At 40.9% G+C, this 22561-nt stretch overlaps 1 protein-coding gene across 8 annotated transcripts in view; it reads right to left on the minus strand.

Moving 5' to 3' along the window:
- OPCML (opioid binding protein/cell adhesion molecule like) overlaps positions 1-22561 on the minus strand; it is a 1073077-nt gene that overhangs the window by 203609 nt on the left and 846907 nt on the right. For all 8 annotated transcript variants that reach the window (XR_004302024.1, XR_004302023.1, XM_032426133.1 and 5 more), the window contains one exon: positions 12491-12723. Coding sequence is in view for 6 of the 8 variants with exons in the window: in XM_032426133.1 (XP_032282024.1) it covers positions 12491-12723 (233 nt within the window). In the remaining 2 variants the exon portion in view is untranslated. The remainder of the gene's footprint in view (positions 1-12490; positions 12724-22561) is intronic.

Below are 22561 nucleotides of genomic sequence, written 5' to 3' on the forward strand. Positions count from 1 at the left end.
TTGGTGCCTGGGGAGCAGGAAGAGGGCAGAGGGTGGAATTCCAAAGTCTTGCCTGAGCCTGATGGTCCACCTGGGTGACTGCTTCGGTGTCTCTCAGCCTCCTGCAGAGGACATGCTGAATGCGCTCAAGCAGAGTAGCAGGGAAGCAAGTGGAGGGTAGGCCGTTTGTGGAGAAAAGTGCAGGCTGTCCTGCGAACAACTTACAACGTGGGTTGCACTAGAGAAGCCCACATGGAAAGCCTCAGGAGCCAAGGGCATCTGAGCTTGGCCTATGGATTTCTCACCTCCATCGGGCAGATGTCCTCTGTCCCCTGTGTCCCTTTCTCTTGACCCCTCTCCACCTTTCTCTGCTCCCTGCATTTTCAGGGGCTCCCTCCCCCAAGCATCTCTTGGTTCTTCTTCCATCTCTTTCCCTTGTCTCTTGGTTTCCTAAATCTTCTTGGCCCAGGCCCCACTCCCCCTGCCATCCACTCCCCTGAGCTACTTGAACTCCTATCCAGTGAAACAACAGGTGTCACCCCTCTCCCCCATGTCCCAGTCTTGCAATAAGCTCGGTTAGATCTGTTTGGGAGAACTTTGTGCAAAGGACAGAAGTTATGTGTGTGGGTGTTGTTAGTAGCAAATTAAGTATAAAATCTATATCCAGAACCCAAAATTGACTGTTAACTCTGTGTCTGAGGGAGGTCACATTTCTTGTCCTGGAGCAACTTGTGCCTTGGAAATGACAAACGTCTGGACTGTTATTAGATCTCAGGCCACTGTGGCGGTTTTGTAAAGCGCTCTCTGCTCCATCCAGGTTTCTCACTTGGCATTTCTGGGACACAGAGAATCTCTTCTGCTAACCTCTAAATTCATTTAAAATCTGTACTTTCCCCCTGAAAAATTCTACTACCTAAAAGAGCCAATAAAAATAAGATAATTAATGATTACCTCTAGTCTAAGATAAAGCTTATTTTTTTCCAATACTGATGCCAATTAAGGTAATATTCTGAATGCAATATTTCTGTAGGTTTGTTAGTTATCATTCACACATCAAATATAGGGAACTCCCCTCTGCTTTCAAATAAAAATAATAACGATCATAAAACTCTAGCTCCTGGGGAACCCGTGTTCCCTTACTTGGGGATTTTAGATCACCCATGTACCTGGTATGTTGTTTTGGAGGGGGAAAAGTCTATCTGAAGAGAAATTAAGAAGGAATTAAGAAAATAAAAAGAGAATAGGAAGTGAGAAGAAGAAGAATTGTAAGGGGGGGTAAAATCTCTATTCCAATAGTATCTTCTTCTAAAGCTGTTTATGATAAAAAGAGGATTAGGTAGCTGGTATTCCCGCTATATTAAATTAAATCCCAGGCCCCTTTCCTCAGACACATGCAGCCCTGAGAACATCAATCCTATCATGACAAAATAACCCTTGGGAATAGGAATCCTCCTGGCAGTGTGCCATTCAGCTCTTATAAACTGTTAACCGTGGTAATGAACCAATCCAAGAGACATATTAATAATGACATGAAGAGACACATTTATTGTTGATTGTTGAGATGGTGGCAGATTTATTGTGAGCTTGCCAGGAGGGAGGGCTTGGCCCAGCAATGGTGCAATTAAAAACAAATTGAATACAGGGACAAAGAATCAATAATCTAACAGGGCAACTTTTAGTTTGCAAAATACAAATATAAATTAATTGACCTGAACACAGTTGCTAACTGGTCATTAATGTCTGCTTGCTGGCCAATCAGAAGACATCACCCATCCCATTATGTTTATTGCAGCAGGCTGGGTGCATGAACTTCCAGCCCTGCCTGCCCGGGCTGCCCTCCGAGGCATCTTGTTTGGAGGTGATTTCCAACGCACTAAAAGAAAGTGGTTGCATCAGATCTTTCCCCAGGAACTCTAAATTCTGAAATTAAAAAAAAAAAAAGTTTCACTAAGAACTCTATTCAATAGAAATGTTTTCAGTGCCTACAGTAGACAGCAATCCATCCTAAGCACGGGGAAACAAAGGTAAGAAATCCAAGGTGGATGTTGCTTTTTGTGGTATGGTCTCCAGTAGCCTCCAATTTAGGATATTTTGTTATTATTCTTATGGATTAGTAACATTTAATATAAATTTGTTCATTGGTCATGCCAATTCAGATTACAATCCTTAAACTGCACTCATATAAAAAATTATGAAGCTAACTCTGGCTCTTGCCTTCAAGGAAATTATAATCTAGAGGAGGGAAAGAGTGAAATCCACCAATAGCTGAACTGTAAGAGAAAAAGTTTTCAGCTATCTTAAGAAGTGTAGGTAAAGGGATGCCTGGGTGGCTCAGTCGTTAAGCGTCTGCCTTCGGCTCAGGTCATGATCCCAGGGTCCTGGGATCGAGCCCCGCATCGGGCTCCCTGCTCAGTGGGGAGCCTGCTTCTCCCTCTCCCACTCCCCCTGCTTGTGTTCCCTCTCTCGCTGTGTCTCTCTCTGTCAAATAAATAAAGAAAATCTTAAAAAAAAAAAAAACTGCTACATTAAAAAAAAAAAAAAGAAGTGTAGGTAAAATGGTATTAGAATTCCAAAGAAAGACTTTGGCTTTGGATATTTAAAATCTAAAACTGTGCTCTTCAATATTATTACCACTAGCCTGTGCGGCTATTTTAAATTAAATTAATTACAATTAAATAATATTAAAAATTCAGTTCATCATCCATACTAGCCACATCTCAAGTTTTCAATAGCCAATTGTGACTAATGGCTACCACGTTGCACAGCGCAGATATAGGACATTTCTATCATCACTGAAAGGGCTATTGGGCAGGTAAGAGCTCTATGGGACAATGCTGCTCAAAAGGGTCTGCAGAATATGGAAATCCAAAGAAAAACACATTCAAGAAAGATGGATAGTGCAAGAAATTAAAAAGAAGGCAGGGCACTGTGGGTGGGGGTTTTACAAGGACAAGTCTGGCTACATTGTATGTAAGATATGCAGACGGAATAATAGAAAGCCAGAGTGGAAAGTAGATTTGGCCATGAATTGCTTAGCACTTGGAAAAGAGATCTAAGAGGATTTGACTTCATCGTCAATATGGAGTCACTAAAGTTATGAGGAGAGGGAAATGACATGATCAGATGGGTGCATCCGGAGTATTTAGACAATGCCATTAAACTGGATTATAAGGAGGCAGAGACTGAGGTTTGGCTAGCAATTAGGATGTGACTAAAAAGTCACTGAGAAGTAAGATTCTGCACTTCGATGGTGGTGGTTGTGGGAACAGAAGGGAAGGGAATAACTTTATTGGACACACCTGCTTTGACAGAGAAGCAAAAGAGAAAGAAGGGTCAAAACTTAAGCAACAGTTTTATACAAGGATGGTGTGGGCATGAATAGGAATGTGAACTAAGAGAGGAGGAACCGGTTTTTGAGTGAAGAAGCTAAGTACAGCATGGGACATACAAAGGCATCTACAGATGCCCAACTTGAAGAGTTCTGGAAAGGAGCAGAAACTGGAGGCGGGAATTATGGAAGCAATCAAGGACAGAAATGTCAATTTAGCAGGATGATATAAACCTGATATTAACTTCAAGAAAGATGTTGTACTTACTAAGACAAACAAGGAGAAAAAGGTTTAAGGAGGAGAGATCCTAACTGCAGAAATATTAGACTGAAATCCTTCAACCAGAAACAGCCTGGCAAGGAGAGCACATGTACTGTAAATGATCTGCGGTGGCAGGCTGGCCTGCCTATAGAAAAGGGACGGAATCAAGAAGTTCCACATGGAGGTTCAGTGTGGGCTCTGCCTACAGACTGAGCACAGCTGAAATCACAGCTGGTGACGCAAGGCAACTTCCTCAGCCTTTCTGAGACTTCATTTCCTTATTCAAAAAAGTAGGAAAATACATCCCCAACCTTCTGGGGCTAACTGGAAAACAGAATAGGACTGTGTCTGTAAAATGGGCTGCCATTCTAGGGACTCCGTGCATGAGAGCCATGATTTGTGATTATTAAAAAACGAATCCTTGACAGCTTTCCTTGTGATTATTTTACGTCACTTCTATTACTCTTCGTTTTCTATACCTATAGAGGGGAATTATTAGTGAGTAAATAGTCGAAGCCTCTTTGATATCTTTACGAGAAGCCAAACTGAGATAAGTACAAAGGATAGTTATTTTTGCCAAGACAGTGTATCTAAGGGAAACATTGTTAACCAGGGACTCAACTCCAGGTTTTGGACTACAAGTCAGACTCTCCAAATGTGTGTGCATGGGCTCCATATAGGAAAACATCACTAGTCCGAATTCACAGATTATTCTGATGCTAAGCTTTGACTAATATTGTAGGTGTTGAAATTTGAAAACTTGTGTAGGATCCTGACTATACAAGGGTCATGATGAACTTTAATCTATTAGGGGAATTTATGAACATTAATAATTTACCTTCTTCTAAAATGTGATTGCTTCCTCTGCTCACAACAGGAAAGATCTTGTATTTACTTGAGCTATGGACAGACTAGACTCTTAGGAAATGAGCTGAGATCACCATGCAAATTGAGTAGAATATAACAGGCATTTCATTTTCTCCTCCATCTCCACATCAGTGATGATTTTGAGAACAGACTTTATGACTGTTCCATGTATTTAATTCTCTTGAAAATAAGGCAGATGACAGCCCCAGGCCCTGCCACTTCTCTATCTGGCTTCTGTATGTCACCAAACTAGGTTCCAGGACTGGCACCATCTTAGATCATGTGGAAGTCTCTTGTCTTTGCCTCAAAACAAGCCCGTACACTTTTATTTATTTTTATTTATTTTTAAAGATTTTATTTATTTATTTGAGAGAGAGAGAGAGAGAGAGTTGGGAGGTGGGAGTAGAGGGAGAGGGACAAGCATGTTCTGCACTGAGCTCAGAGCCTGACGTGGGGCTTAATCTCAGGACGCTGAGATCATGACCTGAGCCAAAACCAAGAGTCAGACACTTAACTGACTAAGCCACCCAGGGACCCCTAAACCCACACACTTTTAAAGCCAGGGGTCTCAAATGAAAATGTTGCCCCCTTAGCAGACTGGGTCAAACCATCTCCAGCCCTGACAATGTGTTCATCCAACGTCAAATTTTGCTTGGTCTCATTCCCCTTGGAAAATCCAACTCTTCCTTATTCCTATAACTAAAACATTATAAGTGTTACAGGAGGAATTGAACACATATCCCCCCATTTCCTTCTAGAGGGAGGTTGAGCCTACATATATAATGGAGGGCAGGATGGAATTCCACAGGCCACAACAGAAATAGCCATGACACGTGTGCAAACTGGGTGTGCATGTATGTGTGACTGTGTGTGTGACTGTGTGTGTGTGTGTGATGATCTTAACTTCTAAACAGAAGAGAACAGAGCCCCATATTTCTCCTTACAACAACAGGGGTAGAGACTTGATAAAAGGAGACATATTCTTTTTTACAAAATGTGTGCTGGATTGTCTTGTCACCAACTACACATGATGTCGTGAGAGGTGTGGCAAACTGGAGACTGGGTAGAGTGAGCCTCAATTCTATTCCAGCTACGTGGCTGTCACATTCAGGTAAGAGCTGAGTGACCCAATCTGAGGGAAGGGATAGGATCTTAGAATGGAGAGTGGGAGTGTGTACCTCATTCCAACCCTGAGGCAGGGGGCCTGGTCAAGTGTGGAGGGAGCTGGAGTGGGGATACCTTTCTGGTGGAATATGACCCTTGAGAATCTTCCTTTATTGTGTGCTGGGGGCATTCTGAGGGCAACAACTTCATTCCTGATCCCCTCTAAGTCGTAGTGGCCTTCTCAATTTACCCAACCCCTAAATTAAGAATGTTAGCATGTTTTACACTATTTGATGTGGGTTGTGGGGCTACCAATGTCAGAGTGGAACAGGGAAGGAGAGGATGTCTTTCTTTTCCACCCTCTGCAACCAAAAAGGGAGCCACTGCCGGTGTGGGTGAGCCGTGCTCAGAGTCACCACTAAAAATGGTGTTAGCAAGAGGACCTCAAATCTTAAGGGTTCTGAAGAAAATATGAATGAGAAAGAGAGCAAGAGCAAACTCTCTGATTTCCCCATCAGTGGGTAAAGGACGAAAAGCTGGAGAGTACAGCGATGCCTGGCTATACGAAAATCCTCCAGAGAAATTACATTAATAAATCATAAAATGTAATAACTAGAAAGGACTTCCTTACCATTTCTTCAACCCTTCCATTTCAAAACCAACAAAATGAAGCCCAGAGAAGGTCTTATACTTATTTTGTACTGTGGACCCTTTGGCGTGTGTGCTTTATTTGCACATATACACAGAATTTGCAATTTATAGAACCTTTTTCAGAATCTTAGTTTCAAACACAAATATATATATTTGAATAACATATAAGATCAAGCTATGCATATGTGTACCTAAATAAAATCAAGTACATTGCATTTTATTCATCACCCCAGGATAAGAAGCCAGGAAGGGAACATCCTACAAATATAGGCCTGGATGTCAGGAGCTGAACTCAGGCTGGGGAATGAGTTTTTTCACGCCCAGTCGTGTTCTTTTCCACATTTGTACCCTGCCTCTGTGAAGAACAAGTGTGATTATAATTTAAAATAGAGGCTGAATAAATTAAATTTATTTCAGGTTGACTGCCTGCTTCTCTTTAGGCCCAAAATTACACATGTTAATTTAAATGACTGTAGTATTTGGGAGAAGAGGAGAAAATAGCTTGAAAAAAGAGGTTAGTTGCAAAGGAAGATCTGAAAATAGGTTGGCCCTTGGCACAACTGTGACCTATGGGCAGGGCTCCCTCCCCTGCCCGCAGGAAACACTCTGCCGGTGCCCGGCCCATCTGCTCTCTGGCCCCTCCGGCCTCAGCATTGCCAGCAACAGGCTCCTGGGTATCCACTCTTCCTAGCAGCACCTCAGAACTTGTTGTATTTTTCTCACAAAGAGTAACATTTACCTGTCCTTTTGCTTAACTAGGAGTTAGCAGGCTGGTGTGTGAACATACCGGATCTAGAATCACGACACCTGGCCTGAAGAGGCGCTTTGCCACTTACTGGGGAGCAGGACTTGGACAAATGACCTCAACTCTGAATCTCAATTTCTTTTCTTGGAATGTGGTGACTTTTTTTTTTTTTTTTTTTTTTGAGAGAGAGAGAGAACATGCATTGGGGGCGGTGCAGAGGGAGAGGGAGAGGAGAGAATCTCAAGTGGACAGATGTGGGGCTTGATCTCACGACCCTGAGATAATGACCTGGGGCCAAAATCAAGAGCTGGACGCTTAACTGACTGAGCCACCCAGGCGCCCCGGAATGTGGTGATTTTCTCTTCTGTCTCCCAGGGCTTTTGTGAAGAATAATCAGAAGAGATAATGCAAGTCAAGTGCTTTAACTGTATTTTGATAGCTGTTTTACAGGACAAGTCAAGTGAAGGGAATTTAAAGCATTTAATAGTGCCATCATCTTTGGGCAAAGTTTTAATCTCTCTAAGCCTCAGGTTCCTTATTTTTAAAATGTGAATCTGATGTAGACTTTGTCGGTTTGGTCTGAGGATCAACTGAGCTAAGGTTTATGCTTCATGTGCCCAGTGCAGAAGTTGGCTGGTGCTCAGCAGAATCTACGACTGGACTGGTTGGCAGATCAGACTTCTCCACCTTCTAAACTCAATGTTGGGTACCAAACAGTCTCACCTGAACGGACTCCAGGCTCAAAGACTCAGTCTTTTGCAGACACAGAAATTGCATGAGCTTGCTGTAGAGTCTCAGATGTGAGAAATATACACATAATTCACCATTTCTAGCCATTTGCATACAATTGGGCTGAGCGAGAGGAGTCAATTCCATGAAAAGAAATACCTGGTAGTAAACAGATTTCTGAACTAGCCAAGAGAGCAGACAGAAAATGTCAATATCCAAGAAGCAAAGAGACAGCCTATCTTCTTGCCGATCTATCCTGGACAAGGACAGCAACCATGGTGACACAAGGATATCCATGGAGTTTCAGAGTGCTGAAGACTTCATGACAATTAGAATCACAATTAGATACTGGATTCTCAGAGGGGCAGAGTTTTCAGTACTTACATAGGATAAAGAGGTAACATTTAAAACGTGTATCCCTGGAGGGATGAGCTACTAGTAAATTAATTATCTTCTTTGCCTCTCTCTGCCTCTCTACACCATTTATTGTAGCGTTGGCATCCCACTTCCACTGCTAATTTTCTTCTTGAGCTTTGTCCTCAATTTCTGCTGGTACAATGCAATATCAGTAGCAGGGAAAAAGGGGGGGAAGAAGAAAGGATAACTGAAAATTTCCCAGGGATCTATATTAGAGAACTAACCTCAGATACGGTTGGCACAGGAGGTGCTGGAGTATGCTGCAGAGACATTGATCTTGGAGTCCTACGGCCATGGTTCAAGCCCCAGCTCTGCTACTTACTCACTGGGGACCCTGGCTGCTCTCTTAACCTCCATGAGCTGTAGTTATCTAATTTGCAAAATGAAGAGAAGAGTCACTGCACTGCAGCCTCCCAGGGCTTGTTGTAAGGGTCAAACGAGACAAAGATTGTGACCAGTGCTATAGAGAGCTAAATAAATGCATGTTATCCCTGGTGTATCTCTTAAGCTTATCACACTGAAGACCCTCATCCCTCCAGCAAACTGTTCCCAATTACTGCCCACTCCAAGTCATCTGGACAGTGTCTGACTCATTCCCCACCCCTATCTGCTTGAAGGGGCTTTATGGTCACTGCCTTCATATGCCATTTCATTTGCTGTATCAATCTGCCCCTCCATTCATTTTACAAACATTTGCTGAATGCCTAGTATGCCTCACACAGTGTGCTATGTGCTAGGGATAGATATAAATAAACTGTGGTTCCTGCTGTTCTGTAGGAATAGTTAATCTCAGAAATCTTACCTACTCTCCTACTAGAAGATTCATGATAAATCTCAAATATACCTCTTCTGATCCTGAGTTACACCTTAGCTCTATAGGACCTGTGTAATGTCTGTGCTTTCCTTATCCCTAAACCTAGCAAGACTAATGCTTTCCTATCCTAGTGGCACAGGATCCTAATTCCATGATTACTAGCCAGGCCTTCAACGTTTCCCCACACTCAAAAATGTAGGTGATATCCTTTTAATCCTTCCTCTTTCAAGGCGTTAAGATTAATCCTCCCAATTCCCTTGGATAGTATCTCCTGGAGGAACCTTCTCCCTCTCCACAGGTAGACCTACAACCCACTCATGTCCCAGCTTTTGAGTGATGGCAGTAACCTATTCCCTGTTAATCCGGCTTCTCCACATCAGTCCATCCCATACAGGGTTGATTTTCCTACCTGACTAATCTGACTCCATAGCAACACTTCTCTCTTGCTCTGGATTTTCTTAAAACCTAGGTCCACAGTCTAGGTCACATTATCATACATACTCACATGGTGCTTTAAAATTATCCCCTCCGTGGCCAAGATGTGCCTTGGGTATCAGTGATAATTTTTTAACAAACACAGCTTCTTCTCTCACAGAAGACTTAGAAATTAATCCCATCAGATATGTGGCAAAGGCTACCTTATAAAACAGCAAAGGACAGGCTCCGAGGTTAGTGATAGAGCATGTCTGAGTTCCTCACATTGCAGAAGCAGGGAGCAACAAAGCCAGGACCCTGGGGGATTGCTCTCCCTTCTGCTAATGGCACTTGGTTGGCAGAGGTGATGAGATTCTAACATCCTCAAATGGACGGAAAATAAATAAACACCTTTCTCTCTCTCTCTCTCTCTCTAAACAGACAAGTTGCAGCTCGGAAATTTTTCAGTTTTTCTCATTGCAAAATCAATACCCATCAGCAGTTTGAAATTAAAGGCAAGATTAGGCCTCAGTTTTATACATGCCTTATTGTATTCCAAAAGCTTTCTACTCAGTCAGATAAGTCTTCTTTAAGAGGATTAGGAAACTTTCATTATCTTTATCAAACCTGAACTAACACTAAGTCTGAAAAATTAATCTATAGACTGGACAAAAGCTGATAGGTGCTGGGAAGAAGGAGAACTCTTAGACTTCTTTCTAATTGAGCAGTAGGGTCTCTGCTTCTACCCACTAGAAATTCAACTGGTCTCCAAAGAAAGAACAAGTTGCCCCATTGTTAACCAAGACAGAAGAGAATGTAGCTCCCTGTGGGCCTTCCTTTTACCTCTCAAATGGAAAGATCCATCTGCTAAGTGTTCCACGGGAAGGTTGTCTCCTTTTACCTCCACCTTCCCTGCATTGGATTTCACAGGCCACCTCAGCCACCCAGAGCTACAACAGTCACTTGGTCTGAAATGTGGAGACTGTGAGGAACTGAACTCTGAAATTGAAGTCACTTCATGCTCTGCTCTTGCCTGTTCTCAGACTCTTTCTGACCCAAACCTATGAGGCCCACAGGGAGACACCACTGGCTTCCATATCCAGCCCAAGGAATTGTTCCATGGGCCTTATGAAGTACATTATCCCCGAAGCTCTGGATCACTAGCCCTTTATGGCCTATATTGACTTTGACATGCTTACACAATCTGTCTTATTTCCTAAAAAGTGATAGCCTTGTTCTGTTTGAGTCTGTTTCTGTAGAATGCCTGACAGTTCTTTTTTATTTCAGTGCTGCATTTCCTGAATTTGAAGATAACTTTGCTGTCAAGGCCACGAAGGTGCCACGGAGGCGTCACTTCCAACGCTGAGAATTTCAGCTCCTCTGGAGCCAAGCCCAGGTGGCAGGCGGGGTAGTGAGAACTCACACTCCCTTGTTTTCTGCACCCCCAGGAACTTTCAACAGACATTCCAGCTCATCTCAGATAACTGATCTCACCAAGCACCACTACCAGCCTCTGAGGAAAAGCATCAGACATGACAGTTGTCTTGATCTCCAGATGGCAGGCCATCTTGTAGCTCCAAAGCAGTGATTATCACCAAGCCATGCCCCTCGGTGGGACAGGTATGGAGAATGGAAACAGCTGAGTGTACAGATATCTGTCGAATGCAGGCTGATGTGGGCATCTGAAAGCCCTCGGGGAGGAGAGAAGGGCTGGAAGGCTGAACTGAGATTGGGCTTCAAGCAATACGGCAGCACCAGGGCCTGCTGCGGAACAGAGCTGCAGCAGACTGATCTCTGGCCCTGCACATGCTGTAACAAATGGCCCACAGAGCCGGAGACCTAGCAAAGAGCTGTGCTAGCCAAAAGAAAGCGATGGCCCCCCTGAATTCTACAAGTGACAGAAGTGTGAAAAGACACTAACCTCTACTCAAACTCTCCATGAAACCAACTGAAATGAGCAAAATTATATTCTTTAGTAAAGCGAAGGTGAGGACATCCACATTAGCTAAGCCAAGATGCCGCACACATTTCACAAACTGAAAAAAATTCGTTGAGCCTACTGCAGATGCGATCTGATAAAAGGCACTTACTTACTAAAGACTGAATCATACCCAGGGACTCCTTCTGAGAGCTCCGTGTGTGACTCCAACAGGTCAGTGTAGGAGACTCTGAGAAAGGTCCACCTAAGCCTCTCTTTAGAGGAGGAAGCTATGGCACTGGGGGATGGGAAGTAGTCTCCCTAGCACTTCATTGCTACCATGAGTCAATACCTGACAGAAACTGCTTTACATAGTGATGGCGGGGGCAGGGGGGTGATGTTAGTTGGGGGCAGCTTAAAATAAGTTCATTTGTATTGCTGCCTTGTTTTAAAATGGCTCCCCAATTCTCATAGCTGCTATTTGAATGTGTTTTTTAATTCTTAATATTTAATAGTTGATAACTGGGAATCTGACATTTCTTCAGCCTTATTTTTTTCCTACATTGTGAAATTCTAATGAAAAACTATTGAATAATATGCTTGGGTATACTGACACAGATTTTTAAAGGGAGAATGAGGGAGGATGTTAGAGAACACCTCCCCTTTAAAAAAATTATATAGATATATTTCTGACATAGACCTGGAGATAGTGTTTTGACTAATATCCTTCTTAATCTCGGCTCCATTGTGATGCTAAAGAGATGCACAGACCCAGGCTTCATACCAGGGAGGACTTGACCCAGCTCCCAGAACCCCTTCTGGAACATGCATACCCAACAACCATGCAAAAGCCCGTCACAAGGCACATAACTTCACATCGATGTTATTAACCTCTTATTATGAAATAATCCTATGAAAGGTAATTAAAAGGCACAGAGAATAGTAATATCTCTATTTTTTAGTATGTCTTGCCCAACTCCAAAGTGCTAAGTAACTTAATAGTTCAACCAGCAAACGCCAAACAACTTATTTTAATAAGAACAGAAGGACCAGAGATAAAATTGAGAAACTGTGAAGATATTCAGTACTTAGTCAAGAACCCAGCAGATGGGAAGGAATCCAAAACATAACACTCAACCTTGGGGTTCCATAGAGGAAAATGTTTTTCATGTCTTCATATATGAGTAGAAACAAAGACTGAGATTATGCCTCCCTTCCATCATCGACAGGACCACTAACCCCCAGATCCAGCTGTGACTCACCTTGTACTATGAGGTGGACCCGGGAAGTTTTAGGGTGGTTGTCTGTCTGCACAGAGCAGGTGTATGGGCCCTCATCATATACATCCACATTCTGGATCATGATGCTGTACTGGGTTGGTGTGTTGACCAGGATGATCACACGAGGGTCTATGGACCATTTGTCATTCCCAGCATAGAGGATGGTGCTGCGGTTTAGCCAGGCCACACGGGTGACTCGGTCATCTATGGTACACCTGTAAGTGAGGGGTGTGGGGAGAGGAGAGGGAAGATGTGGGGGAAGGGGAGAGGAAAACGGGGAGGGAAACATTAAGGAACGGAGGTGGGGGAGAGAGGAAGAGAGTGTTGAGAGACTGCATTATAAATGTGGTTGCTGTATTTTGAGGACTAAATAAAACAACATAACACAATGCTAAAAGGAAACAATCAATTATTGATGAAACTTCCTAAATATAGGGTAACAGTGGCCTGAATCATCCTGAAGAACCGATGATACAAAATCATTTCTATTTGATTTAGGAGCATATTATGTGAATATCTTTGCTGTATATTTGCTTTCCATCTTATTTTTCCCCACAGGCTTATATGAAAATTAGTTTATATTTCTTGAGCACATTTACCACCTTGTGGGAGAGGTGGCCCAGGGGCATAAGGGTGAGAAAAGTGGATCAGTATTTCAAATGGGTCGCAGATAATCCACAAAGCAAATACCTAACCTGTTGTTAGTCAAAAAGTGAACATATTTACCTCCAGCCTTCCCTGGTATTGATAAACTCCTTGTAGCCTTAAGCTACCCAAAGCCTACAAACTACAATTTATAACACAGATTGATAAAATTCACCTTTGAAAGCCAACAATTTTTGAGGAAGCCATGGCTACCTCTGAAGATGTCAGCAGAAGGAAGAAGAAAGTGGTCAGGCAGCGTTCCTTTTCCCTCTTACCGCCACCACCCCTTCATGAGAACAATATGGCTGATGTCACCTTGGTCATCATCATGGTAAAGAGCTAACCTCTACCCCCTCATACCTCACATCCACTCTTCCCTACAACTGGAAGCTATGAATACAAGTAGAATTTGTTTTTTGGTGTGTATGACTTGCAGTCTCTCAAGTTTAATGCAGAAATAAATACACCTGCTGGTCAGAAAGAAAATTTGCATATGTGCACCATGATCCTATAATCTGTGGAAAGAAAATAGAGAGAAGAGGGGCACCTGGGTGGCTCAACAGGTTAAGCGTCTGACTCTTGGTTTCTGCTCAGGTCATGATCTCAGGGTCATGAGACTGAGCCCCGAGTAGGGCTCTGTGTTGGGCATGGAGCCTGCTTACTCCCTCCTTCTCCCTCTGTCCCTCCCCACTGCTCATCCCTCTCTCTCTCTTAAAAAAAAAACAAGAAAATAGAAGAGAATCCATCATAAATGTGGATTGCAAAAAAGGAGGTAGTTAAAGGGCCCTAGGTGTGCCCACCTGCCACTCATTGCTTTAGTCTGAACCTGAGTTGCAGTATCTGGGCAAATAGGAAGGTACAATTACACCTGCACTGCTCTCTGGAGAAATCCTAGCAAAGAGGTATGAGGCCAACCTTCTGGGCACAAGGAACATGAATCCAGCACCTCCACCTGAGAAAACAGAAAAAAAGTTGCCATATCTCACCAAATCTGATCCCATTTTGACTGAAAGCAGAGATCCTTCTGACAAGGCTCAGAGGATGAGAACACCAAGAACACTGGCAATGGAGGAGAGATCATGCACATTTGGACATGCTGATTTCCCTTAGCAATGTGGCCAGCCTGACACAGCCTGATGGTCATGGGAGCAGAATAATACTGGAGCACTAACATGATAGATTCTGTAGAAAAGGGAAAGTGCTCAGTCTAGCAAAGTACTTTCCCTGGTTGGTAGGACACATAGAAATAATACTAGCTTCCAATCACAGAAGTCTTATGCACAGGTCCACCTATCATTCAGCAGGTCCTGACAACCTTGAGGTTGGGCTGATAATTAGATGCTTTCAAAGGACAGCAGGAAGAATTTTCTAAATTTTCTTTATTTGCTGCTTTTCAAACTACAAAAATGAAATAAGCATGCTTAAACATGTGAACAAATGATGTCCTTAATTTGGTAACATTCTGGTTACTTCTTCCACATCTCACTCCTTACATACATATACTCACATATATAAAGAGTGTGTTGATTTATTTACCTGAAATAGAATCATGCTCTAATATTCCTAGAAATAGTTTTTTGGAACTTGACCACAGACATCTCTGAACACCAGTAGTTTTGGGGGGCCAACCGCATTTACCATTAGGTCATGATAATTCAAGTATCACTGAGTGACTGCCACCTTCACAGGTGTGTCATGATGATAAAAAAGAAAAAATGTAGTCATGCTGTTTCCTCCATATCCTGGGACCCTAGCTTCACTCTCTGTGTAGTTTTTTCCTTCTCTAGCAACTTTCTAGTTCCTTTATGAAGACCAAAAAGCCCTAATGAACCTTCCCCACTCTACATTTCCAAAAGCATTTATTAGGGGGAACAAAAAAAAAGATAAACTCATTCATTCACTCTCAGTTGCAAATGATTGATAAGGATTAGTGTGCAATCTTTTTTTATGACAGCTGTGTTTTCATAAACACCAAATCCCTGTTTGAATAACTCCTAACAATGAAGTTCTAATTGTGCAGTGCCAGGAACTGGCAAGCCTAGAAGTGGATGGTAGATTGGGACAGAGTAAAGAGAGTCACCTTCTAATCCCTAGAACCACACAAACCAGGTGACAAAGTGCAAACACATATTCTTGCTTTTATTTTGGTCAATTATGTAACCTCTTGCACATTTTTAAGTTGATGTAATTTTTAAAAATTAAATTAAAAGGATGCATTGTTGGTCTGTGGAGAATATTCAGATTTTAAAATTAAAGTGTCACAATATTCATAAATATATATATATTCAATAAAATATAAATGCAATATTGATTTGATTATCTAGTTTCAAATTCATGAACAAGCTCTTCTTTATTAGTCATAAAATGTGCATTGTTCTTTTTTAAAACTTTAACTTGTGTTTCCAACATATGTCCTCTGCAAGATTTTATCTTGTTGTAGTATTTCATGCTTAAAAATCTTTTATTGATCAGTTATATTTATTTGCAAATATACAGAGAGTGATTGAAATTGAGATTTCTTTTATGTTCTGTGATCATAAAGCTCGGAGTAATACTATGTTCTTTTAGAATGAGTTATCATTACAAGGACAATATTGATAAAACAACATAAATATATTGTCCATGTTTTTAAGTATAATTAAACATAAAAAGTAAAGTTTTACAGGAAATATAGTACTTAATGGGGTAGATGAAACTTTTTAAAATTATACCTTGAATAAATATCATTACTGCTAGAATGAGATAGAGCTCAGGCCCAATTCAATTCCTATTTTTGTTTGAGAAAAACCTAGTTCACATAAGCAAGGGAGAATCTTGTATAGCAGTGCCACTCAATTCTTTGAACCCCTTCCAAGATGTGTGCCAACAATCACATAGTAATACAGCTTCAAAAATTATTTTAATGATCTCACAGCTGACAATTCAATTAGTTCCTCCTTCAATTTCTTTCAAAGCAATGAATTGAAAAATACCTGACTTGCAAAGGGCTTTGTAACTCAGTATTAAATTCATTCAATTTCACAATATCTGGATCGTATGCTGCTAACATTTTACTAACATTCAGGCCTTGTCAAATGACTATTAAAGATATGTTTCTCTTTTACTTAGAAGCACCTTGTTCAACCCAATACACCCAGAAAGGTGGGCAAATTTGAATGCTGTTTATTTTAATATGCCAAATCACATTGTCCTCTGCCAGAAAACGCCTCTTTCTCTAATTCCAAGATAGAGAAGGCATCGCTTTGCCATGAATTTATTACTGATAAAATGATGTACCATTACCTTCATTATGTCTCTGCTTACTTTGGTGGGGCTCCCTTCAAAAGGGACGGTTTTTTTTTTTTACAATAGTTGGATGGTGTAAATGACAACGAAAGTAAAGGTAAATTCTTTCCTGGACAACTTATAAAGTGGGAACCGTCAGAAAGGAGAACCAGAATTACAATTCAATCTTAGGCACCTTCTCAGGCAGACTGATTTAGGAAATCTGAAATCCTGAATGTATTCTCTTAAAACTTTCATCGTGCTTGTATAAGACCTACACCTGCAGGTTGGAGTGCATGGAACTCAGTTCGAAACCAGGGGATTTTGCAGGGACTGACTTTAAAACAGGTCAGTCAGAATCTATCCTCCAGAGGCAAAACATACTCTCAGTGCCCTGCCACACGGCCCTTGAAAAGCCTTGTGTACTCCTTGGGTAGACATACCCCAGACAGATGTCTATGGCCCAATTTACCTGCTCTCAAACCTGGGCCTCATTAGTGGGCATAGGGGGTAACTGGATAAATCTATCTCCCTGAATGGGAGAGAGCAGGTTCATTGAGTCTGCATAGTCCTAGAACCTGAAGAATGATAAAGACACTTGTGAGAATAATGCTATTGGTTGAGGGAAAAGAAGGAAACATAACAAAGAATAGCAGGAAGGAGAATTCAGAGAAGAACTTTTAAAAAGTGCTTAAGTGTTCTTCCAAACCTGGCTCCTTCCCTGCTGTTTATGGCTGTGTTGGACTCTTATTAACCAGAAGCACACAAAGGAGAAATTTTTATGTTAAATAAGGGCATCCAGGAAGAAAGTCAAGAAACACTAGTGACTACTTTCTAATTTCTTAAAAACACTATTAGGTCTCTAAAATTCTTACTTTTAAGCAAATTCTACCTAGTGGTCCTTGATAAGATAGAACTCATTACAACTCTACAGTAATGTCTAAAATTACATAGTACTTATAGTTACTTAGGACAGTTTAAGAACTTTCCATATATTAAATCACCTGATGCTCATAACTACCCTTCAAGACACACTCTATTATTATCACACTTTACAGATCAGGAAACTGAGATGCAGAGAGGCTCAGGACTCCGAACAGCTGGTACAACCAGAGCAGGGAATTTACACCTAGGCAACCTGGTGCAGAATTCCTGCACTTAAGGATTATGGTCTTCTCCTTGAAAAGAAGGTGCTTGTGGCTCAAGAATCCAAGTAATAAGGCCGGGAGGAATTGGTTGGCATTATCCAAATAGTTTCCCACAAATTTATGGTAGTTTGTATTTAATTTTCTCATAAAAGACAAAATAGCTTAGGAGAACAGGAAAGATACTTGGAAATGACTTCTGTACATCTTTAAACCACCTCTAGCTATTTGTGAAGAGTGGAAATACTCAGAAAGGGCAAAGAAATGCCCAAAAACTATTGGAGGAAAGGAATCTTGCAGGCAAAGTTGTCATTTCTGACTCCACTAAATATGGGACATGGGGTTAAGATGCAAGGTCATTTTATTTTGTTTTCGAGGAGGAGGTAGAGATAAGGGAAATCCATGTTTTCAAGCAGTGGTTCTCAAACTGCATTCTGCATGGGATTCACTCAGAGAGCTCTTTGAAACACAGATTGCCAACCCCAGTTCCCAAGTGCTTCTGATTCAGTGGGTAGGAAGTGGGCTGAGAATTCGCATTTTTAAGTTCCCAGGTGAAGTCAATGCTGCTGATCTAGGGACTCCTCTTTCAGAACCACTGCCTTCAAGAAACCAGACAAAAGACAAGTTGGAATTTAATCAAAATAATAAAATCTTCCTAAAAGGTGAAATCAGCCAGGTTTAAGGTTTTTGTTTGTGTTCTTTATGTTTGCTTTTATTTTGCCTCTGAAAATACAAAATAAAATACTACCATGATTCACATAACAGATATTTAATCAATATCTAATGTACACTAGACAATGTTCCAGGAGCTGAGAATGCTGGCTGACAAACAGACAAAGGTTATGGGCCTTGAAGCTATGTCTAGTGAGACAAAGAAAGCATACAAGTAAATAAGCATCTTAGTTTCAGAGAATGGCAAGTGGTGAAAGCAAAGCAGGTTAAAGAATGGTGAGTGCCATGGGGCCTGGGAACGTATTTGAGACAGAGGGGTCAGAAAATGCTCTCTGGGGCCTGCACACTAGATACTGAAGTTTTTACAATCTTAAATCTGAATGCAATACAATGCATTCATGTCTAACTTAAAAACAAAAGTCACACCTCAATTATATTCCAGATAGCTGCAGGAACATTTAGATAATATGGGTAACTAGAGAACAAGTAATTAATTAACTGATTAACTAATTAATGAGAACAAGTGTTTTATTTTATTTATTCATTTATTTAAGAGAGAGACAGAGTACATGGGCACAGGAGCACAGTGGGGAGGGGCAGAGAGGGTGCTATGCTCCATGCTCTTTTTGAGCCTGACACGGGGCTCAATCTCATGACCCTGAGATCACAACATGAGCTGAAACCAAGAGATGGAGGCCCAACCGACTGTGCCACTCAGGTGCCCCAAGAACAAGTATTTTAAACCAGCCTCACAAATAGTGTCTCTCCTGCATGGATAACTCTGTAGATGTTAGTGTTCAAAGAATTGAAAACTGACATTTTGAGAAACTGAAATTAACCAGAAAATGCCTTTATATTCCTACCCTTGTTATTGGGATAATACCTAAAATACATTGCATGCCTCTCTGCCTTAATGAGTGGACAGTAGTGAATAGAGTTTAACCTCTAATACAAGCTAATCATTCTAAACCCCCACTCTTTTTGCAATGCAATGTTAATTTAGAAGATCCTGGAGCACATTATATGTTTAAAAAAAAAAAAAGAAAAAGATAGTCGGAAGGGAAAAATGAAGGGGGCGGAAATCGGAGGGGGAGACGAACCATGAGAGACTATGGACTCTGAGAAACAAAGTGAGGGTTCTAGAGGGGAGGGGGGTGGGGATATGGGTTAGCCTGGTGATGCGTATTAAAGAGGGCACATACTGAATGGAGCACTGAGTGTTATACGCAAACAATGAATCATGGAACACTACATCAAAGACTAATGATGTAATGTATGGTGATTAACATAACATAATAAAATAAAATTTAAAAAATAAAAAGTAAATAAATAAATAAATAAAAGAAGATCCTGGACTTCTTCATTGATTGCATAACACTGGATTTAATTATTTACACACTCGGGCTATACATACCACATGGATCAGAACCACGTCAGTGGTCCTCATTTTATCACCAGCACCTCCCAGAGTCCATCTGGCATCTAGTAGGTGATCAGTACCTTTATAATGATCAAAAGTGAGGCAATCTTTTTCAAACTGGTATCAAAAGAACCCACAAAGATTATAGATAATGATATGGTATTATATATTTGAATGTTGCTGTGAGAGTAGATCTTAAATGTTTTCATGACAAATAAGACATGTTAATTATGTGATGGGATGGAGGAGTTAGCTTTTGCTAGGTGGTAATCATTTGCAATAAATAAGTGCATCAAACCAACATGTTGTGCACCTCAAACTTAAAAATATCATATGCCAGTTATATCTCAATAAAGCTTGGGGGGGAAAAAAAGAACCTACAGAAGAAGGTAAAGTAGATGTCCTTGGAGATATTTGTATGTGTGCATGTCTCTGAAAGTCATGTACACACACAGCATCCATGGGTTCTTTACTTATATATATATATATAAATTTTTTAAAGATTTTTATTTATTTGACAGAGAGAGACAGTGAGAGAGGGAACACAAGCAGGGGGAGTGGGAGAGGAAGAAGCAGGCTTCCCGCTGAGCAGGGAGCCCGATGCGGCGCTCGATCCCAGGACCCTGGGATCATGACCTGAGCCGAAGGCAGACGCTTAACGACTGAGCCACCCAGACACCCCATCCTTTACTTATATTTTCTAATTTAGTGTTTTCATTTGTAAAATATTCTGAAAAAATAATATATGCCTATTCTGGATGTGGTGACCGCAATTAGATTTAAATGTTCAGATTTGTGTCTATTATTACAATGGTATTAATGAGTACTTCTTCTGTTGTCTCAGGCTAATGAGAAAATACAGAGGTGGACTTAGGGTTCAGCAGTACATTTCTGCCAAGGAAAGCTGAAGGATGCCAGAGTCTACTATAGTAGCAAAGGTTCTCAAAAGTTGGAATGAAATGATGCGCAGGGAGAACTCATATGGCACATACTGAAGTCAAAAGTGATGCTCTGGCAGCAGGCAGTACCATATTCACATTGCAACTTGGAAATTAATTTTAATAAAACGTCATCTGCTCTGTTAAATTAATGCTGTTAATTTTAGTGGTTATATATGTGTATGATTTATAATTTTGGATTTCAGAGTCATGTAAAGTGTTTAAAGGTTAAGGGTTTTATACCTAATTTTATGATTTTATATATAATTTTTTTACATAATGTTACTACTGGGAATCCCTGAAACCTTGTCTCTGTCCACCCCTGCCCCTGTCTTTAAAATGGTCTTCTAGAGAGTACTCAATTTAAGAAATGCTGATAAAGGTGATAGAGTTGAATGTTAAAGCTCCAATATGCATTTTCCTTGAATTTCCTTTTAAAATTTTTGGTTTTGCTTTTGAATATATTTGCCCTTTTACATAAACTTAGTTAATTGAATTTCGGTTAAGAACCTTACATGTATCAAAACATATTAATAAGACCAGTTTGAAAAATGGAAGGAAGAAGATCTTGCTTTAGAGAATTCAAAGACCAATAACAAATGAATTTTTTAAAGGAGAGGAGAGGAGGCAAACCAAAATGAAATATTTGCAGCTCAGTTCCCAAGGTATTCTAAATTGCACAAAGCTGTTCTCCTGGGAAGCTTTAACTACTCGGTTATTTCCTGAGTTACAAATACAGCCACTCTAGAGCATCAACAAGGACCCTAAATTATGTAAGGGAAAACTTTATGATTCAGATAGTTGAAAATTCAACGAGAGTAATAACTCTGCTAGAGCTAATATTTGCTGATAAGGTATTGGTGGAGAATATATATAAGAGTTTCTGCAGAAGAGTTGGGGGGTGGATTAGAGCTCCTTAGAGAGGGTCTGGTATGGAAATATTTCAGTCTAGCATGAGATTGACTTCGAAGGCTGACAGATACATGACATCTGCAGATTGTCCCTAACTGGAAGATGGTGCCACACTAACAGCAGCTGGAGTTGGGGAGTTACATTAATACACAGAAAGGGTGCATGTGTTTGTTTGTGTGCATGAGTGTATGTGTGTAAGTGGGGGAGGGGTGTCATCCAGAGTAAAGGAAAAAAATATATATAAATGCAGGATGGGACCTTGAGAAAATAAAGCATTTCAAACCAAACTAAGGAAAGTGTGGGGTATCCTGAAAATGGTGTCACCTGAAGCAGAAAATCAGCTGCAGGATGATGATGTGTTGTGGTTTCAGCCATGACCGATGATATATGAGTCCATCAGAATGGTGCTCATTGTGTCCCCAAGCAAGCAAGGGGAACTTCTCTTCCCCACAAGCACAGCGAGGGATCTACCTGAATGCAGAGAGCAGCTTCACACACCTCACCACCCAAGTGAGGCAGCCAGGCAGAAGGCAGTTCAGAACAGAGCATCTGATAGGATGAAGGAAAATGAAGGGAGTGATTTATGTGGAAAGATGGCTCTGCAGAGAGGTGAAATTGCTTACACCCACAAAAAGGGGTTAAATAGCTTTGCTGTGGGAAGAGAGAGGAGGAAAATGCCTATCATGGTAACAGAAGGCAAAGCATAGGGTAGCTAAATGTAATTATGAAAAGAAAGGGTCTGCAGAAAAGCAAGAGAAAGCTCTCTGAACAAAACAATGAATGATTGAGCTGGCTTCTTCCTGGACTTCAAGTTATTCTGTAAATTCACAGTGTATTGAGAAGATAAGTATATCGGTTTCCCAAGGAGACAGAGGTAAGGTCAAAATAAAGATGGCAGCCAAAACCATCAAGAGACCAGTGCCTGCCTTCAAGATTCTTATGATCTTAGGTGAATGATAGAATACAAGAGCATTAAAGAGATACTCTTCTTCACATTCACAGACATAATAAAAAGTGTAAATTCACCCATTCATAAATATTTATTAAGTACCTAATA

This window comes from Phoca vitulina, unplaced genomic scaffold (assembly GCF_004348235.1).
Source record: "Phoca vitulina isolate PV1807 unplaced genomic scaffold, GSC_HSeal_1.0 scaffold34, whole genome shotgun sequence".
Lineage (NCBI taxonomy): Eukaryota > Metazoa > Chordata > Mammalia > Carnivora > Phocidae > Phoca > Phoca vitulina.